Below are 23,232 nucleotides of genomic sequence, written 5' to 3'. Positions count from 1 at the left end.
ACTCATGAAAGAAGAAATAACAATCATAAATATTTATATACATCAAACAAACGCTTCTCAATGTCAAGAATCAAATATATCAAAACACAATAACTGGGTGACTTTAATATAACTCTGTCATCAGTAGACAGATCTTCCAAACAAAAAATAAAGAAGCTATAAAACTAAAAAGATACAATTAATAATTGAGACTTAACAGACATACTAGAATATTTCATCCATCAATGATTGAATACACTTTCTTCTCAGCAGCACATGGAATATTTTCTAAAATAGACCACAAAGCAACTCTTAGCACATTCAAAAAAAGAGAGGTGGGCTGGGGTCATGGCTCAGTGGTAGAGCTGCTCGCCTACCACATGTGAGGCACTAGGTTCGATCCTGAGCACCACATAAAAATAAATAAAGGTTTAAAAATAATCCCACAATTATTGAATTCTAAAAAAAATAGAGGTAATACCCTTCATTCTATCAGGTCATAATGGAATGAAAAAAAGAAATTGACAATAAGATAAAAAATAAAAGTTACTCTAACACTTGGAGATTAAATGATATACTATTGAATGATGACTGGATAGCAGAAGAAATCAGGGATAAAATTTAAAAAAAAAAAAACTTAGAGGTAAACGAGAATAATGATATAACTTATTGAAATTTCTGGGACACTATGAAGGTGGTTTTAAGAAGAAAGTTCATAATGGCATTGAGCTTGTACATTAAAAGCATAGAAAGATACCAAATAAATAAACTAACATAACATCTTAAGGGCCTAGAAAATGAAGAACAAATCAACACCTAAACAATAGAATACAGGAAATAATGAAAATCAAAGGTAAAATCAATGAAATTGAGACTAAGAAAATAATTCAAAAAAATCAACAAAAGGTTGGTTCTTTGAAAGAATAAACAAAATTGACAATCCATTAGCAAGCTAACCAAAGAAAGAAAAAGACTCAAATTATTAAAATCTGTGATGAACAGGTAAATATCATCACAGACACTATTGAAATACAGAGGACAATCAAAAACTATTTGAAAATTTATACTCCAATAACCTAGAAAATCTTAAAGGTATCAACAAGGGGAACCAGGAGGATATAGAAAATTTTAAGAAATCAATTTCAAGCAATGAAATTGAAGAAGTCATCAAAAGCCTAACAACAAATAAAAGCCCAAACTGGATGGATTCTCAGCCGAGTTCTATGAGACTATTAAAGAATTAATACCAATCCTCCACCAATTATTCCGCCAAATACAAAAGGAGGGAACTCTTCCAGACTCAGTCTATGAAATCAGTATTAATCTGACACCAAAACTCAACAAAGACTTATCAAGGAAAAAAACTTCAGACTAATATCCTTGATGAACATTGATGCAAGACTTCTTAATAAAATTCTGGCAAATTGCAAACAAAAGTATGTTAAAAAATAGTGCAATGATAACCATGTGGGGTTCATATACAAGGAATGCACGGAAATCAATACATGTAATTCATGGCATCAAAAGATTTAAAGACAAGAATCACATGATTATCCAAACTTATGCAGAAAAAGCATTTAACAAAATAGAGCATCCATTCATGTTCAAAACACCAGAAAAACTAGAGCTAGAAGGAACATACCTCAACATAGAAAACCTATATATCTTAAACCCAAGGCCAACACCATTCAAAAAGGAGAAAAGATTAAAGCATTCCCTTGAAAAACAAGAACAAGATAGGGATGCCCACTTTTACCACTTCTATTCAACATAGTCCTTGAAACTCTAGCTAGAACAATTAGGCAAAAGAAAGGAAGGAAGGGAGGAAGGGATAAATAAATTACAGGGATACAAACAGGAAAAGAAGACCTCAATCTATCTCTGTTTACTGATAACATGATCCTATATTTAGAAGACCAAAAGAACTTCAACACAAAACTTCTAGAACTCATGGATGAATTCTGCAAAGTAGCAGGATACAAAATTAACACTTAAATCAACTGCATTCCTATACACCAATGATGAATCAGCTAAGAAATAAATTAGGAAAACTATCCCATTCACAATTGTCTTAAAAAATAAAATAAAATACATGTGAATCAATCTAAAAAAAGAGGTGAAAGACCTCTACAAAGAAAACTACAGAACACTAGAGAAAAAAATTGAGGAAGACCTTAGAAGATGGAAAGACCTCCCATGTTCTTGGATAGGAAGAATTAATTTTGTAAAAAGGGCCATACTACAAAAAGTGCTATACAGATTCAATGCAATTCCCCTCAAAAGTCCAATGACATTATTCGTAGAAACAGAAAAAGCAGTCATGAAATTCACTGGAAAAATAAGAGTTCTAAGATAGCCAAAGCAATCCTCAGGAAGAAAAGCAAAGCAGGAAGCTTCACAATAACAGACCTTAAAGTATACTACAGAGCTACAGTAACAAAAATGGCAAAGCATTGGCACCAAAACAGGCGTGAAGACCAATGGAACAAAATAGAAGATACAGAGACAAACCCATATAAATACAGTTACCTCATAGTAGACAAATGTGCCAAAAACATACATTGGAGAAAAGATAACCTCTTCAACAAATGGTGCTGGGAAAACTGGATAATCCATGTGTAGTGGAATAAAATTTAGCCCCTATCTCACACTACACAAAATTCAACTCAAAGTATATCAAAGACCTAGGAATAGACCAGAAACCCTGCACATAGTAGAAGTTAATATAGGCCCTACACCCAGCATATCAGCACAGAAACTGACTTCCTTCACAAGAATCCTAAAGCACAAGAAGTAAAATAAAAAATCAACAGATGGGGGCTGGTGATATAGCTCAGTTGGTAGAGTGCTTGCCTCACATGCACAAGGCCCTGGGTTTGATCCCTAGCACTACACACATACATAAAGTGTTATTTCCAGGATATACAAAGAATGCAAAAAACATCACACACACACACACACACACACACACACACACACACACACAAAGTAAAGACCAAACTAATAAATGGGCATAGGAAATGAAGAGACACTTATTAAAAAAAAAAAAAAAGAAATATGAATGGTCAACAAATATATGAAAAAATTCAACATCTCTAACAATTACAAAAATGCAAATTAAAATTACCCTGAGATTTCATCTCACTCCAAAGAGCAAGGCAATTATCAAGAATACAAGTAACAAAAATTTTGGTGAGGTTGTGAGGAAAGGGTACACTCATACTTGTTGGCTGCAAATTGGTACAAACACTCTGGAAAGCAGTATGTAGATTCCTAAAAAACTAGGAATGGAACCACCAGTTGACCCAGCTATCCCACTCTTCCAGAGATATCCAGAGGATTTAAAATCAGCATACTACAGTGATGCAGCCACATCAATATTACAACAGCACAATTCACAGTAGCCAAGCTTTGAAGCCAACCTAGGTGCCCTTCAACAGATGAATGGATAAAGAAAATGTGGTATATATACACAATGGAGTATTACTCAACCATAGGAAGAATGACCTTATGACATTCACTGGTTAATGGATAGATCTGGAAACCATCATACTAAGTGAAATAAGACAATCCCTAAAAAAACCAAAGGCCTTATATATGGAATATCATGTGTGGAATATGTGGATAAAGGTCTGATATGTGGAAGCTAACCAGCAATAAGGTGGAAGAATGGGTAGGAATTTTAGTAGGGATGGGGGATTGGAAAAGGAAAGACAGTGGAATGAATCTGACACAACTATCCTATATAGATAGATAAATACATCACAGCAAATCTCACCATCTTGTACATACACAAGAATGGGGTCCTAATGATAATAAGATATATTCCACACTTGTATAATTATATCAAAATGGATTCTGTTCTCATGTTTAACTAGAAAGACAACTAAAAGTTTTTTTAATTATTAAAATAAATGTACATTGAGGTTAACATATGCAAGATTATAAAGTAGTATATAAATAATTAACACTATTTTGAATGAGTTTTAATTTAAATCTTAAGAGAAAGACAAATGACAAGGAAACAAGCTTAGCAAAATATTTCACAATAAGTAATTTTCAGAATATGCTGTGGGATGGTAAATGTTCAGATCAGTTTCTCCATGGCCACCATCTACAGCTGTAACAACTATTTCTGCTTATAATACATGGATTCTAATCACGGTAAAATCACAACCCACCTAAAAAAGGATAGGTTTATGGTTAGCATGCTATACTTACACAATTTTTAAAAAAGAAAAATGTTTCAAACACTAAGGTTATGGTAAATACTTTGATTAACAACATAATTTTATCAACATATAAATTAATTTATGTTAGGAATATTAAAGTTCTTTTCGTCAGCTTTTTTTGTTGCTATGACTACAAGTCCTGACAAGAACAACTGTAAAGGAAGAAAAGTTTATTTGGGGGTTCAGAGTTCCAGAGATTTCCATCCATAGAGAGCTGGCTCCTTTCCTCAGGGCTGGAGGTAAGGCTGAGCATCATGGTGGAAGAGTGTAGTAAAGGGAAGTGGCTCACATGATGATCAGGAAGCAGAGACAGACTTCACTTGCCAGACACAATACATACCCCAAAGGTAGACCCCCAATGATCCACCTCATCCAGCCACACTGCATCTGCCTTCAGCTCCCCACAGTTAATCCCATCAAAGGATCGACTAACTGATTGGATTAAAGTTCTTGGCCGGGGGGCGGGGGCTGATCATTTCTTCTCTAAACTTTCTGCCATTTACTAACATATGAGCTTTTAGGTACTTCACATCCAAATGATAATAAAAGTGTGTACTTTATGTCAAAATGCATTCTACCATAAACTAATAAATTTTAAATAAATAAATTTATTTATAAATAAATAAATAGATTTATTTGTTTGGAAAAAAGATATATTAAAAAAATAAAAGTCTATCATATGAGTAGTTAAATATTGTATAAGAATTGCCAGTCTTCTGATATATTCATTAAATCTTCCCATGACTATCAAATACTAATCAATCTATTGGCTTTAAGTGGCAAGCTCCGTGAAGTTACCCTTACATTCTGTTTCACTACTGTGTCCCCAGTACAAGGGACCTACACACTGTGCAGCATAGTAGTAAAGGATTCAGCAGCAAATAGAGTCACTTATAAAGGCAGAGCACATGAGATAAATCACCCCTCTCGGCCAGGGATCAACAAACTTTCACTGTAAAGGGCTAGATCATAATTCTTCTGGGCTCTGCAGACCATAGTATCTCTCTCAACTACTTGACTCTGCCTTTGTAGCGGTCAAGTGTCCACAGACAATAAATATGTAAATGGGAATGGCTGTGTTCAAATAAAACTGAATTTGAATATCATATAATTTCCATGTGCTATAAAATATTCTTTCATTTTTTTCCCCAAACATTTAAAAAGGTCAAAACATTCATAGATGACCATCTGTACAAAAGCAGGTAGCAGGCTGGATTTGGCCTATGGGTATCGGTTTACTAACAGAAACCTATATTAGACCTACAGTTGGTTATTGCTACAATATAACTAAATCCCTATATATTTGCAAGAAATTTAATATGATGAAAGGGGTACAGACCTTTTAAAAATCCTTCTGAACCTCATGGTTCCTTGGAAGTGGCACAAATAGGCAAGGTAAATATGCTGTTGACACACAGCATATTCCCATCTCAGAGGCCTGGAAGGATCTCAAGAAATATCTGATGTTATAAGTAGTCTACCTCACATCAAAGTTTACTAGAGTGTTCAGAATATTGCTAATATTCTCCAAATAACTTTGTGTTGATGTTTACAAAAATATTTTTTAATTTACTGACAACTAAAATGAATTATTCCAAGGCAATGAGGGTCAATAATCAACCTAATTTCAAAAGACCAATGCAAAAGCCATTAGACTGTCATTCTCGATTACTTAATTTACAGTTTGCCAATAATTTCACTAATGTAGGTTAATGAGATTTTACATTTTGCATACATAAAACCTATCACGTTGTACTTTGCTGACTCCTCTAAAACTCCAATGAGAAACAAAGCAGATGCCTTGAAAATTTTGTAATAATATATTTATTGTTATTTCATGCTCTACACTAAACAAGAGACTTAGACTCATAAAACAAGAGGTGAGGGGTTAAGGCTAGTGAAAACTTTCCTAAGTTTGCTTTTAGCTTACTCATATTAGGTTAAGTCATTTAGTGCCCATCCATCCACCCAGAATGGAAAATCCTTGTACAGATTATCCTGCAAACACTTTATGGAGCTGCGAGATATCTGCTGTGACTTTATGGGCTGAGCTTATAAAGTTAAGAATTCAGAAATGCTATGTCCTTCTAGGTTCCATACACATGCACTTTGAAAATTTATTTCCAGTGACTTGCATATAGGCTCTTATCTAGTATAATTAAATTCAAAGTGTATGTAAGATTCTTCTCAATATACAAAGATTTTACAACAAAGTACAGCCTAATTCTCTGAAAAGTCAGATAATCTTGAAAGTTGCTAATCTTAAAACTGTGATCTATTGACTATTAACTGTCTTCCTTACTAAATTAATATCAATAATAATTAACATTTGAGTATACTTTGAGACAGAAGATATCAGTCACTATATGGATTACATTCTTGAATCCCACAATAAAGTAGGGGTAATTACCACTTTTAAGTCATGCAGACAGAAGCTCTGTGAAATGAATAAGCTGTCCAAGGTCACTGAGTGCTCTGAAACCCACTGTTCTTTATAATCAAGTTTGCTTACTTAAACGTTGAGTATTTTAGCAAGGATAAGCAGAAAAGTGCCTTTTAACTTTCCATAATCTTTACGTCATTAGCTTTCTCAGGTTTTAAACACCAGAAACCTCCTCCAGCTGTTAGGCAGATGTAACCCTTATAAATCCATGTGGTTTCCATGGTAACTCAAGGCTTAGGGTTCCTCCAGGCTCTCAGGGCATCTGAAAGTGGGAGGGAAACACTCGGTTTTCCCACCTCTCCCTTTTTCTGCTTTTCAACTCAATCATTATATATATTTTAATATTTATTTTAAGTGATACAAAAAAACAAAGATTGTACTTATTAATGATGTAATGTGATGTTTGAATACATGTATACATTGTATAAAGTTTAAATAAAGTTAAACATATCTATTTCCTCATTTATCTTTTCTTCATGGCCAAAACTTTCAAAATTCTTTCTTCTAGGTTTTTGAAATACACATTGTATTATTGTTATCTCTACCATCCTACTGTATAATAATAGCACATGAAACATGTTGCTCTATCTAATTATAACTTGGTATTCATCGACCAATGTTTCCCCATCCCTAGCCTACCCTTAATTTCCCCCAGCCTCTGATAACCATCCAACTTGTTTAGATATATGAGTGAGATCATGCAGTATTTGTATTTCTATTCCTGCTTATTTCACTTAATATAAATATCTCTAGTTTCATTCATGTCACAAAAGACAGAATGTCATTTTTTGTGGCTAAACAGTATTTAACAGTGTAACACATTTTCTTTTCTGGTCATCAGTCAGGGGACATTTTAGTTGCTTCCATTTCTTGGCTTCTGATATTTCTTCTTTTGCTATTAAACCAACTATTGTGATTAATATCTGTTATTAGTATACTATCACAATTGACACCTCTGTGAAAAAAAAATGTTTTTTTCTGTTATTTACTTACACATGAGTTCTAGAGATAAAATTATTGGGAAAATAAGAATATTTTAAAAATCCATGATATGTGTTGCCAGTGTGCTCCTTAGGAACGTTGTAAAACTTAGACTCCTATAGTGCAAGAAATAAAATCAAGAATCAACAAATGGGATGGATTCAAACTAAAAATCTTCTTCTCGGCAAAAGAATCAATCAGTGAGGTGAACAGAGAGCCTACAGAATGGCAGCAAATGTTTACCAGTTGCACACCAGATACAGCACTAATCTCTGATATATATAAAATTCAAAAATCTTCACACACACACACACACACACACACACACACACACACACACACACACAAGTAACCCAATCAATAAATGGGCCAGGGGACTAAGATACTTCTCAGCAGATGATATATAATCAATCAACAAATAAATGAGAAAATGTTGAACATCTCTAGCAATTAGAGAAATGCAAATCAAAACTAAGATTTCATCTCACTATAGTCAAAATGGCAGTTATTAAGAATACAAACAACAATAAGTGTTGGTGAGGATGTGGGGGAAAAGGCACGCTCATACATTGCTGGTGGGACTGCAAATTGGTGCAGCCAATATGGAAAGCAGTATGGAGATTCCCTGGAAAATTTGGAATGGGACCACCATTTGATCCAGCTATCGCACTTCTTGGTATATTCCCAAAGGACAGCATATTATAGTGACATAGCCACATCAATATTTATAGCGGCACATTTCACAAAACGTAAATTATAGAATCAGCCTAGATGCCCTTCAGTAGATGAATGGGTAAAGAAACCATGGTATACAAACACAATGGAATATTACTCAGCATTAAAATAGAATAAAACTATGGCATTCGCAGATAATGGATGGAGTTGGAGAATATTATGCTAAGTGAAGTAAGCCAATACCCAAGAAACAAATGCCAAATGTTTTCTCTGAGGATGCTGATCCATAATGGGGATGGGGTGGTGGGGAGCATGGGAAGAAAAGGACAAAGGGGAGGGAGGACAAGGGAAGGGGCAGGGGGTAGGAAAGATGGTGGAATGAGATGGATATCATTACCCTACGTACCTGTATGAAGACATGAATGGTGTGACTCTATGTACAATCAGACACATGAAAAATTGTGCTCTACATGTGTACTATGAGTTGAAATGCATTCTGCTGTCATATATAACTAATTAGAATGAATAAAAAAACAAAAAGAAGTATATACGAATAATGAGTTTCTTCTTTTAAAATGTAAGTAACCATAGATAAGAAAGACAATTCATCATGAATTTCTTCCTGTGAATTTAGTTGTGTTCCTTGCTTCTTAGTAGCAGTAAGTTTCATTAAGGAAAAGACAAGTTCTATCAAAGAAGAAAATAGAAAGTAAAAAAAAAAAATTGAAGTAGGAAGCTGGGATGGGTCTAGAAGTAGTTTGTCCCAATAAGGATAAAATGGTTAAAGGACAATATGCAAGAAAGAGACATGCTTTGAGGAGAAAATACTTGTCTATCCACAAGAATAGGAGATAAGCATATATCAAACATAATCTTCATCTTTAATGTTAGCTCTGAAAACATGAAATATAATTTCTAATCTCTTCATATTAAAATGTTGGTGTGGAATTTTTTTTAACAAATAAGTAATGGTAAGTCTTACTGAGTTGGAAAGTGTCAGCTCCTACACACCTTACTTTTCCTATTCATTACTGAATTCGCCTTTTTTTTGGTACTTAAGCAAGATATACACTTAGAAGTATTTGGGGTGATACTTTTAAGAGCCTTGGAAAAAAATGAATATATTTAATTTTTAATTTAATAATGAGGTTCCATCATCATTCATTAAATTGAATTGCCTGAAACTCTGTAATTAGGACCTGCCTGCCAGATTAAGGGCACAGCAGGCATGGAGTGAAATGACATATATTCTGGATAATCAAAGATATAGATCTAAAATTAGCCCAAACTTGTTCTCAAATTTGCTAAGAATGGGAATAGTTAGATAAAGCCAATTGAAATCTAAATGATTTAGGTGCCTTGACACAGGTATGAAAATTGTCTCTTTCCCTGCAGAGATGTAATCACAAAATAACCAAGTCCTGCTTTCTATTTTATTGTATAAGGCACAGTGAGTGTGTGAGTGTTCATTTAATTTTAATTACCAGATTTCTACAAACATTTCAACTTTTGAAATTAAAAGGGTTTTTTTGCCTTTTTAAATTATCAAATGACAACCTATGAATAGCGATTTCTTCAATAAGAATGCCACATGATTAACCATTAAAAACTCAAAATTACAGATTACCTAGCACAATGCAGCATTCTCTTTGTGGTTTTCTAGATGGTATGTAAAAGAAAAGAAGAAACACAATTTAACCCTGTTTGCATCCCAAACATAAAAGATGCTCTAATCCATTGCAACCTTCACGGCCCTGTGTGTGGCAAGGTGACTTTCCTTTCAACATGACATGGATGTGAGTTACAGCATTTCAAACAAATAAGTAACCTTTCTGTTAACAAAAGCCAAGCATCTTTTGAGAACAGCATAGGGTTTTAAATGATAGCATCCTTCCTAAAAACAGAGCCAAACTGAGTGGCAAGGAAAAAAGTGACCATAGCAGGCTTGCAATTGCTGTTTGTAAAAGGCCTCCTTGATACCTGGGAACTGGAATGGCAGATAGTTCCCCACATAGATGGCCGATTTCTCTAAATGGTATCAGGGTTCTTTGTGTCTAGATTTTATATCAATATTGCTATTTTTTGCAGAGCATCTGCTTTCTTTCCTTTCGGAAGTCTGGATTTTTGGTGCATGCTATGCAGAATGTGACTGGCCCCTGGGGACTGAATCTCAAATGAGCTGCCTGGAAATATCCTCCTACTTATTGTCCCAATCCAACCAAACACATCCTATATAAGTCCAATGGGGGAGGGCCCTTGGAGTTGGTGACTGGTTTTCTGCAGACTATGACGCATATACCTTTTCCCCTTCCTGATTTTGCTTTGTATCCTTTAGATATAATAAATTATAGCCAACTATACTACAATAGAATTAACCAATGATATGACTATCAGGTGAATTCTCTGAGTCATTTCCATGAATCACTGAATCTGGGATGGTCTTGGAGACCCCTAAGAAAAAGAGGTACAGAAATAATTCTTTTCCAGTGAGGATGCATGAATAAGCTTTATTTATTTTATTTTATAATGTTCCTGTATGTACTCAGATCCAGACACTTGTCATTGGTCTGGGTACCTTTGATCTAGATTTCTTTGCAACTGCTATGAATGACAAGGAGAGAAACAGCCCCCACTGGGGCCCTCTGCCAAGTCTTCCCAGAAAGGCCAGGATGTGAGGAGAGTAGGAGTCAGAGCACTGAAGACAGCCCTGGAAGGTACTGCTGGACAACACGGACTTGGGGCAGCCTGCCTGTCAGAATCCCACCTCAACCATTCCTAACCCTACAGCCTTGGACAAGTTACTTAGGCTCTTTGGGTCTCCATTTATCTGTAAGATGTAGATAATAATATTCTACCAAATGTGTAGCAAGGATGAAATGAATTTGTAAGTACATGTACACATAAAACTGTAAACACTTAAAATGTTATAAACATTTAAAATTTGTCATTATTACTTTTTTTTTTTTTAAGGTGGACAGGATTCAATCTATTGTCTTGAACAATTTAATCTACTTTTAAGACTATTTTTAAAGAGAACTTTTAGATTCACAGCAAAATTGAGAGCTATCCTTTATATCTCCTGCTGGACACAGACAGAGCCTCCCCATTACCAACATCCCCTGACACAGTGGTGCACATGTTTCAACTCTTGAAACTCCAGTGACACATCCTTATCACCCAGAGCCCATGGTTCACAGTAGGGCCCACTCTCAGAGCTGATGTTCCCTGGGTTTCCACGCATCCATGAATCCATCACTGTAATACCACATGGTATATTCACCACCCTCCAAATCCCTTTTACTATGTTCAAGAATGTACTGATGATTTTCTTTTATAGCCTTTTAAAAAGTAGGCAAATCTGTGTAGTTTTCTTTAAAAAGCTTCTGAAACAGCCAAGAAGCTTACAAAGAATCAAGACATTTGAGCCTAGTTGGAAACTAATATCCCAGCATAGATATCGGTGGGTAACAGGTAGATGTGCTGGGGTAAAATGCATTTGAGACATACTAAGGTAAAATTCTATTTTTGGCACACTGACTTAAGCAGATATTGTGCACAGTGGGTTTCCAAAAGGGCATGTGGAATGTCAAGTTTCACAAACTCATTTAATCACAGAAATCTTCTTTATATGAGTATCATGCAGAGCGAGTGTTCTGCTGCTCTAGTTACAGAAGAAGTATTAAATCTTGCTTCATGTGATCTGCAATAAGAACCTTCTAATGATTAAGGATACCAGAGTGAATGGTTATAGACTTTGGGTTCCCAATGATCATGTGTCAACAGGGGTAAGGAAGAGTATTGTGATAGAATTGTTTACATCAAGCTCTGTAAACCAAGGAAGGACTATCCTACACCTCTGGGTGGGAAAATCTGTGAGAGGAAATACTAATGAGGAGGCCTGGTGAGCTGGGTACATGAGGGAGACAGCCTCAGAGGCCCTGAAGGAGAGCATCTATCACCAGAGGCATAGCAGAAGGAAGTGGGCTTCCTGGAGCTCACCTGTGCCTCGCATGAGAGCTCTTAGATGTACAGAGCAGAGGCTCTCCCTTTCAAAGTATGCTAAGTAAATTCAAACAAAACAGGCTTCGAAAAATATAGATGGCAATCAAGTCAACGTGAAAGGGCTATGATTGAGGCAAGCGTTTGAATTAGGGTATATTCAAGAGATGGTTTCACATAATGTTCCCCTGGAAGTCTCATCCTTCCCTTGGTGAGATGCTAATAAAGGTTAGACAGCCAGTTTTAAGAATATAAAGTGAAGAATCTGTTACTCAGCTGTCAATGGAAACTGCCTGTCCATAATTCCCTGAACAACAGCTTTATATCTCAGCTCATGTTAATTAGTCTTCATGCTTAAGCCTAAAGATTTATGAGGCTGAATTTTTTTGTCTCTTCTTTTGTTTTGTTTTATTTTGTTTTGAAAAGAGATATACAAATATATGGAGTTGAACTTTACATATTTTGTAGCTTTTTCTGATTTGCATAATAACCAAAATGTCAAATTTTTATAATTGCTAATAACACAGTTTGTCATTCTCTCTAAATTAACTATTTTGCCATATCTAAAAGTTATTGGCATGTAGCCAGGAAGAACTGGAAAAGAGCACAAAAAATAGAAAATAATAGAATTTGTGAGTTGAGGTAGATCAACTCAGATGTTTTCAACTGCAGACATTCTGTGAATATTTAAATAGAATCAAACCCAAGGCTTTCTCAAATTCAAAAGGATATTCTAAGTGATTCTGATTATGAATTGCAATTATATTCATAAATTCATTATGAAGATGAACTGATTAAAAATTTTTAAAAACATGAGAAACAAGAGATATTAAAAATCTCATAAGCAAACAATTTTGGAAAGTAAAACAAAATACTACCAACTTAAAATAGTGCTTTCGTATTTCCAGAACACTTACATGCCATGGTTTGATCATTACTACATGAAGATGAGAAAATCACGGCCAGAAAACATGTGGAAATAAGGCTTGTATGTATGTAAACTAACAACTCAAAAAATAATTTGTAGTTGAAGAAAACAATCACTCTATTACTTAAGAAAAAATTAAAATGTACAAATTGATAGCCAGGATTAAGTCTTAGTTATTTGACAGTCATAGTTACCTGTCCCCCCAACTCCATTTTCCACCCTCCTACCCTCCACTTGAGAATCAGTAGTATCCTCATTTTTTAATTGTAATTAAAATACAAGCATTTTTTGCTTAATTTCATCAGTAATCCATTTATGAAAAAAAGTCATCCTATCTAAATGTCAATTGGAAGCCAATTTATGATTATTTTGACTGAGAAAGTTGTATTTAAACCCAAATCTCCAGTTTCCTAAAATGTAACTGCAACATATTTACACAGGCAACAGTCAGTATGGAAAATGTAAACTGATGAATCATTTTCAGCTTTCAGATGGCACCTTTACAGCATTTTATATTTATAAAAGGGAGCACTGGGTTAAAATTTTAGATAATCTATCCTTGCCCATTGAGAAAAGGCTTCAAAAACTTAGGTATGGCCTTGCCAGTATTAGATGACAATGAGCAACCATCATCAGGAAGCACTGGCTTAATAAAACACATTCATGTCATTTGCTTTAAAACTTTTATATTTTCCAATTCAGAGAAATAAAAACAGGTAACAATCACCAGCCTGGATTTCTGTCTCAGCTCTTCTCATTTATACAGTGCTGGAATCACCTGGTGGCCTGGACCAACCTTGTTATGTCTGTACTAGAAAAGAAGGAGCTGAGCCTCAACTCAGTCCCGCAAGCCCCACTCCCTGTTACACCTGAGTTGGTCGTCTCTGGTCATCTCTGCAGTTGCCGTTCTTTGAGCACCATGGTCCAATATTCTTGGCCATTGTTTTGACACCATACAGTGTTCTTCCAAGTTGGATGAATGAACAGAGAAGATTAAAATCAGAGGCTGAGCCTAGAGTCTTATTCCTCTCAGGATGAGAGTCATCTCACCACTCTGTCCAGAACACAGCTTGGGTTGATAGAAGAACTCTAATGGAAAGCCAAAATACCCCCGTGTGGTATAAAGGAAGGCATTCTCATATCTAAAGGATGTTACCGTCACCATGCTAACGGCCTACTACCAGATCATCTCAATTCTTCAATGATATATGACAGCTCAATCTACATCCTGTGATACAGCTTAAATATCATCCTGTGAAACTGCCATTAGGTAATTTACCAATATTAGATTTTTGGTCATTTGGAGTCTGGCCCAACTAGCACCTTAGCCTTACTGCCCCAGCATTGAGGATGGTACAAGGCATAATGGAAATGCGAAGGCAGAGTGTTTGGTCACCACATGGAATCCTATCACACTGTTGGTGACAGGGGCATTCATTCCCAGAGAAGCTAACAACTAGGCAAGCACAAATGTTTCCCCCCAAAGCCAAAGGTGCTACCTGTTGAGAAATCCAAATTCCAACAACAGTCTTTTCACAAACAGCATGAACAAGGATCCTACAGCTGTCAGCTCTACCATTTCACTCAGGACCCTTCAGCTCCTGGGGCCTTAACATCCTCATTAGGAAATAAGGCTAACAATTTGTTTAATTTTTCTATCATATTTTAAATTATATTTTTATTATTACATTTACAATATATTTATCTCCAGTCCTAATTATCTTCACTTATGGAAAAAAAAGTTGTTACCAAAACTTTTTAAGGGATTATCTAAATATTGCAATGAGTTCCTCAATCTCTTAAATATTAAAGAAGCATACTCAAAAATTCCCTTCCTAGTGAAGGCCTTGCCAACTATCCAGCAGAGAGAGTATCAGGAGTTAGTTAGATGACGTAGGACAGTTTCTCCTCCAATTTCCAGTAAGCTACAATGTATGGAAACATCATGGGTGGAATAATTATGAAGACTGAAATAGATGATTGAGTCTTGAATTAAAGAAATATTGAATGACCTAGAAAAATGAACATAAAATAACAAAGTGTACAGCTCTAAGAGACATTCCTCGTAACAATGAACCAGCAGAGAACAAGTAAGACAAAGAGACAAAAGAGAAAGAGGGTCCAAGACTTTACAGCTACCTGGAAGGAGGCTGTAGAGGGTCAATTAAGGACTGCAAGAGAGCCCCAAAGCCAACACCGCACATAAATACATGCTGACTCCACAGTCCACCTTATGATTTTAGCCAACTTAGTTTTCTAAATTTCTTCTTTCATTTCACTCTCTTCACTAGAGACCCAGACCGGGTTGGGAGCAGGGCAGATCTGAAAGTGGAGACAACCTTATTTTTGAAAGAGAAGCTTAAAGACTGTTGAAGTTGAAGATAATGGCTTGTAAGAATTGTGTGTAATGTTGCATTAACTTGTAATGATCATCATTATTAAAGCTACAGCCAAACACTCACCATGAGCTCTGTAGGACACATTTAACTATATAAAAGACATCATCTGTGCCCTCTAGGAACATGCCCTGAAAGTTCAAAAACAGTGAGTTCACATGAGCAAACTGAACTGCACTATACCTACCCTGAACAGTACAGTTTAGAAATCAGAAGACTCAGCTAAACCTTACATTACAAACTAACCTTTAACAACAGTGAATTTATTTTTAGTGCTAAAAACAAGCAAAGAAATATGAGTTTATGATGAGGTATTAACTTAGAAGTTTGGTTTCACTCTATCCCACTTCACTGCATCCTGAAATAAAAGACCAGCCTCCCTTGTTCCCACATTCTGAACACGAATAATCATATTGGTGCCACCAATTTTGACAAGCCAGCGGCATTAAGAGCCAGGGAGATAAGTCACATCTGGCCAGATCTTCAACCTGTTTTTGACTATGCTTATCCCTGCCTCCCCCGCTGTTGCCTCTGTTCCCAAAAATATGATTAATATCTATGCATTTGCAAAACTCTGCCTTGTAAGCAAGGCTGAGGCTTTCCATCCCAACAAGGTGGAGGTATGGAGTTAATGAGAAGTGAGACTGTGGGGAATGAATAGGAACATGCCAATGTTAAGGTAATTGAGCATGAATATCAAACACTGACTTGGGAACAGTCTTCATTTGCTGAAGGAAAGTCTGATCAGCTGGTGGGCAGATGGAACAGGCACTGATCTGCATTCACTGCCAACCCCAGAATTTGTGCCTCACAACAGCCTATTACCAGGGAACCTTTGTTTTCCCATCTATAATCAAGGTATTTTTCTCTCCTTTTCCTTATTTTCTTACTTCTCCTTACACTTACATTCGTCTTTCCCTCTCTCCTTCCTTTCTAAAAATGGACTCTTATGTCTTTTTTAAAAATTTGTCTCATATCTCCCCAAGCCTTATAAAGAATTTAAATATTATAATCTCAATGCCTGCTATTCCTTTTTTAAAAATGTGTAATTTGCCAGCCTCAGTTCAGAATAACACTGATGATGGTATTTCAGATAGAAGAATCAGTAGCGCTGTAATTTTTCCTTTAAAAACACTGCATTGCCTTCAAAACCCGGTGAAACCTTGAATTATTAATTACTTTAATGCACTTCTATGAGATTCTATCATCCCCAATTATATCACATAAATATTCTTATATGACAAGGATCACTGGAAGATTTGCACAATAGTGACAAAATGAACACCTTAATGATCATAGGCTATTAATAAATTGTATTGAATAGTTTTATTCAGAAAAGAGTAACAAGTATCAAGAAAACTAAACGTTGTAGGGAAAACTTTCATTCTGAGTTTCTAGGAACACATATAATTATATATGAAAATGTTTTAGTAGTTTATAATGCAAAAAATAGACACAAATGTGTATCAACTGATAATCAGTTAAGAAAAAATAGATTACATATGTTAAATAAAACTAAAAGGATTATTTGTGAAAAATAAATAATAATTTTGAAGACTATAGACATCAATAGAATTCTATTATATGAGTTTATGTGAACTATAAGCTCATGTAAAATATATGCCTTTATATGATTGATCAAATGCCTATCTGATGGTGATAGAATTTCTCCATGATTGAGTTTTCATGTGTCAATTTTAAAAATTTCGATTCTAGATGTATATTACAATTTCTATAATAAAACAGTATGAAAGTAGCTAAACAATGAATTTCTCAATCCTTGCCTACAGACCAACGAGATCAGAATGAACACAGTAAAAGCAATTATATGGGAAAGATCTTGGCTATGAACGTGTTCGTGGTTTACCTTAACACTGTAGAACTCTCGGACTTCAGGCCTGATGGAATCAAAGTCTCCATTGATGAATTCAGGCAAAAACCTGAAAGAAAACAGTTTGTTGCATGTAAGAAACCAGACCAGTACATTTACTTATTAAACTTTAAAATTATGACTATAAGGACTAGAGAGAATACTAAGTTATTCCAAATGGAAAACAAGCAAGACTATTTTCACAGTGAATAGGATGTTAGATCATGTACTCTAGGTTTCAATACTATATGACTGAGGCAAACTCTGCAGACGCAACCCATTCTTCAACTCAGACACATTGTCAGCCAATATTTATCTTCTTCAATAGATAAATACCAAAGAAGGTAATAAGTTTTAAAAAGCTCCCAATTCAAAAACCCTAGCACAAATATTTGTCCTATACCCCTATTTCCTTCGGCATACACACAAACCCTTACATTATTTTACTCTCATACAAGTTTGAAGAGAACAAATCATCAGGAGGATTCAGCAATCTATGCCAAGCCAAAGTCAGCTCGAATATGTTTTCCAAATATCCAACTGATATATTTCTAGAAATGGGTCTTCTGCATAGGTTCAAAGAGTCTGAGGTTCTAAACATAGGAGGGACTCCCAAATGCAGCTGTTTTAATGACACTATGATTAGCTTAGTTTCTTCCCTGTTGTTTATTTTTTTTTCCAAAACTCATTTTAAAAGCCTGCTCTATTCCATCTACATAAACCATCACTTATTATTTTTATATAAAATATTTACATGATTTGTAGAATTTCTTCCCACTTAAAACACCTAAATGTGCAGAAAGAAAATATCCGTGATGACTTACTGCTCCTGCAAAACCCTTAGCTTCCTGAGGCCAAGAAAATCATATAATCAAGGGAATATTTATTTTCCTATCCTACAAAAATACTCTTCCCTTCATATAACATGAAACTTCGATGAGCAACCATTCTTCTACCTAACTGCTCTACTTTGAAAGGAGAATAACACTTCTGTTATGTCTGCTCAACAGGTCTGAACTGTCCAGGGCTGGACGAGGTCCCTAGTTAAAGGAAGATATCTCCCTAGATATTGCACGTGGAAAGATATGAAGGCCCAGAACCAGAAGACAACTCTAGGTAATAAAAGCCAAGACACAAGGGGCTATTTGGCTCCTGGGGAAATTCTACCAATATCCCCAAGGGCTCAGATAAGGATTCAGGCCCATAAAATTTTCAAGGAAAAATATCCACAGCTGCCACCATCCACTTAACAAACAGAAGAAAAAGAAAAAATCCCTCATGCTTCACCTCTGTATCTGCAATTACCAGTTGAGGACAACTGACCTGGCTGCCAGTACATGGAACCAAGGGTGGAAAACCAGGGCAAAGGAGGCGGATAGAATAGGAAATATGGCTCAGAACACCTTGTACATGTGCTCAGGATAAAATTCGTAAAGATGAATGTTAAAAAAATAATACATTTACCTTGTCCTTGAATACAATTTTTTATGGTTCTTAATCCAATTGGAAATGCTCTCTCTTAGGTCCAGTCTAATCTGAGTGATGTGTGTTGGGCAGATCTTCAAGCTACACAGCTTCCTAGCACTCAGTGGCAAGAGCAAGATCTGTGCCACAAAGAACTGCTACAAAAGATCTTTCCAGAAGAGATCTTACTGGGAGGTCTCTTTGAAAAGATCTCTTTGATATAGATCTTTTCTGGAAAGATCTTTGGACCTAGTCCATCAGGTAACAATTTAGTCCTTTTTCTCTATGGGTTTTCTTTTTGTTTTTAAATTTGTTATATATGACAGAATGCATTACAATTCATATTACACATATACAGCACAATTTTTCATATCTCTGTACACAAAGTAGAGTCACACCATTCATGTTTTCATAGATGTACTTAGGGTAATGATGTCCATTTCATTCCACTGTCTTTCTTAGCCCCTGCTCACTCCTATCCCCTTTGCCCTATTTCGAGTTCATCTAATCCTTCCATGTCCCCCTCCCCCAACCACATTATGAATCAGCATCCTTAAATCAGAGAAAACCCTCAGCACTGGGTTTTTTGGGATTGGCTAACTTCACTCAGCATTATATCGTCTAACTTCATTCATTTACCTGAAAATGCCATGATTTTATTCTCTTTTATTGCTGAATAATATTCCATTGTGTATATATATACCACATTTTCTTTATCCATTCATCTATTGAAGGGCATGTAGATTGGTTCCACAGTTTAGCTATTGTGAATTGTGCTGCTATAAACATTGATGTGGCTGTGCCCCTGTAGTATGCTGTTTTTAAGTCCTTTGGATATAGACCTAGGAGTGGGATAGTTGCACAATCTCTTCAATGAGATCAGAAAATTTCCCAAACATAAAGAATGAATTGGAAAATCAAATGTACAAAATTACAACAGATCTACACCAAGGTGCATTATAACAAAAATGCCTAGCATACAGAATAAGGACAGAATCTTAAAGGTCACAAGAGAAAGGAATCAGATCATATATGGGGGAGACCAATGTGTATCTCGGCAGATTTTTCAATCCAGACCCTCAAAGCCAGGAGATTCTGAAAGACAATGGATGCCAACCAAGAATCTTATATCCAGAAAAATTAGGCTTTAGATTTGATGATAAAATAAAAACCTTCCATGATAAACTAAAGTTAAAAGAATTTATAGGTATAAAGCCTGCACTACAGAACATCCTTAGCAAAATATTCCATGAAGAGGAATTGAAAAACAACAATGAAAATCAGCAGAGGGAGATACTACACTAAAGGAAAATCTAATCAAAGGAGAAACCAAGTCAAGTTAAATACCAAAAATAAACAAAAATGGCTGGGAATAAAAATCATCTCTCAATAATAACCCTGAATGTTAATGGCCTAAACTCACCAACCAAAAGACATAGACTGACAGATTGGATTACAAAAAAAAAAAAAAAAAATCAACAATATGCTGCATTCAAGAGACTCATCTCATAGGAAAACATCCACAGACTGACAGTGAAAGGTTGGGAAAAATCATACCACTCACATGGACTGCAGAAGCAAGCAGGTGTTTCCACCCTCATATCAAAGAAAGTAGAGTTCAAGCCAAAGTTAATCAAAAGGGATAAAGGATATTTCATAATGCTTAAGGGAATCATTTATTAACAAGACATAACAATAATAAATATATTACCCCAAACAATGGAGCATCTACATTTATCGCACAAACTCTTCTCAAGAGTGAAACCACAGCACAATAATTCTGGGTGACTTTAACACACCTCTTTAACCATTGGATAGATCCTCCAAAAACAAGCTGACTAAAGGAACTACAGAACTCAATAATACAATCAATAACTTAGACTTAACTGACATATAATAGAACATTTCATCTTTCAACAAATGAATACACTTTCTTCTCAGCAGCACATGGATCCTTCTCTAATAGACCATGTTATGCCACAAAGCAACTCTTAGCAAATATTAAAAAAGTAGACATACTACCCTGTATTTTATCAGATCATAATGGAATGGAATTAGAAATCAATGATAAAATAAAAGCTAATCCAACCCCTGGAGACTAAATAATATGCTACTGAATGGACAATGGGTTGCCAAAGACAACAATTTAGAACTTTTGAAGAGCCATAAAACAGAGCAACAATTAGATGAATGGCTACTGATCTAATTCTCATGTAATATAAAGGGAAGAATATTTTTGTAGGAAGTGAACTTAAATATTCCCTTTGTTATATTATACACCATTCTTGGCCTCAGGAGGCTAAGGTGGTTTTGCTGCAGCAATAAGTCATCAGGGGCATTTCACTTCTCCACATTTAGGTGTGTTAAGTGGTAAAAAATTCTACCAGGTCATGTAAAGATTTTATGTAAAAATAATAAATGATGATATTTGTAGGTATAGCAGAGTAGGCTTTCTAAAATGAGTTGCACAAAAAATACACAGCCTGGAAGAGAGGTAAGGCAACTTTCTACTACAAGAAAGATCTTAGTTTGAATTAGCTAGACCAAATAATTTTTTTCATTAACCAATTCATTACACAAATATTTGCAGCACAACTATGTGCCAGAGACTTAGTTTATTTCAGAATAAGGCAGAATTGTAAAGGAAATGGAAGTACATAGGCTTATAAATTGCATTGTCTGATTTCAACATCTTCCTATAAAAGTTCTTCCCCAAAACATCCCTGCACATTATATCTACAGTTTTCAATTTTATTTTATACCTATTTATTCTGAGCCTTATATTTTGCCCCTATTGGAAACAAAAATCGTTTATTATATTATTTTTCTTTATATTTTTTTCTGTAAAATGAATTCACTCAGTTTTGAATTTTCTTTAAAATGCTTCCACATCACCACCAATTAACCTCAGGAAATACTTACAGGGACCACAGAATATTAGTTTTGGATGAAGGATGAAGTAAATAATTCCTGCAATATCCCTATTACCCTCTGTAAGGAACTAAGATCAAAGACATCAAGTGAATTTGTGGGCAGAGCCTAGTCTACTTCACCAGGCAAAATGGCTACTAAAGAACTTTTGGTTTTGGACTGTCTGGTTCAAGTAACTTCCTAATAAGACTGACCTTGAGTTGCTCTCCAAATCATAGTTCCTCAGATATCTAGAACCAATTTGGCAGTTTCGAAATAGCATATTGATTTTGACAATAGATAAAATTGAAAAATAAAAGTTGGTGCACACAGGCAGCTGAGCATCTGTCCCCTTAGGACAGATCATTTTAGAATTAGATCTTCCTTTATCTTATACTGTGAATAATGAAAGAAAGCAGTCATCTAAATTCACTTATATTTTCATATAAAATATTAATAGGAAAACAAAATTATATAGATAAATGATAACTAACTTTGGTTAACTTTCAAAATAATTTTCTCAAACGCACCACACATGTATTCAAATAGAATCATGATGCCTATTTCTACAAATACCCATGGCAAAAATATACCGGTAATCATGCTCAAATGATACAATAATTATAACTTTTCATCATATAATGCATTAGTTTTTGAAACTCTCTGAAATATACTTTTTGACACTGCAATTAAAAGCCTTTTTCCCAGGTGCCTGTTGCCATGGAACCTGGCCATTGTCAGGAGGTGCTTAATGGGATGACACTTTACAGATGTGGATGGGCTACGTTCTGAATTCATGACAGTTTACACAAGAAGATTATTTTTAGAACTCTTTGGGGAATGACTACACATAGCAACGGACTATGGATGTGTGAATTTGTGTAGCCACTGGTCCCTTTTCTACCTACCACTGACACAGATCACAAATATATACCCTTTTGTGTCAATCTAGGAAAACTGACTCATTAATACTAACAGTGTCCCAATCTCTTAACTCTTACTGCACTTGTCATTTACAAAATGTGAGTCCAAAAAGGGCTGAGATCTATAATGAACAGATGATCCATTCCATTTAACAATAATCAGGGAAGCTGATGTGTTTAGAAAATATGGTACCAAGTCAAACACAAGATTAGAAGATAACTTCTGCCTCTCATAAGACCTTCTCTGATCCTGGTGAAGGATGTTGTCCCTGCATAAAGCCTTTCTTGCCCCCAAGAAAGACACTATCATTCCCTTTAACCTTCAATAGCATGAAATTTGTTACTTTTCATTTCATTTTAAGCAGTTTCTGTACATGTCCTTTGGCTTCGATCAGCTGGCGTGTTCTTTGAAGTAATATCTGTCTCTGATGG

The 23,232-nt window shown here is 35.3% G+C and overlaps 1 protein-coding gene across 8 annotated transcripts in view; it reads right to left on the bottom strand.

Annotated features, from left to right (window-relative positions):
* Tpk1 (thiamin pyrophosphokinase 1) overlaps window positions 1-23,232 on the bottom strand; it is a 339,523-nt gene that overhangs the window by 178,017 nt on the left and 138,274 nt on the right. For all 8 annotated transcript variants that reach the window (XM_027943417.2, XM_071611250.1, XM_071611276.1 and 5 more), the window contains one exon: window positions 17,501-17,573. In XM_027943417.2, coding sequence (XP_027799218.1) covers window positions 17,501-17,573 — 73 coding nt within the window. The remainder of the gene's footprint in view (window positions 1-17,500; window positions 17,574-23,232) is intronic.

This window comes from Marmota flaviventris, chromosome 1 (assembly GCF_047511675.1).
Source record: "Marmota flaviventris isolate mMarFla1 chromosome 1, mMarFla1.hap1, whole genome shotgun sequence".
NCBI classification, from domain to species: domain Eukaryota; kingdom Metazoa; phylum Chordata; class Mammalia; order Rodentia; family Sciuridae; genus Marmota; species Marmota flaviventris.
Note: the sequence above shows the minus strand (reverse complement) of the source record. Positions and strands in the feature narration are given on the sequence as shown.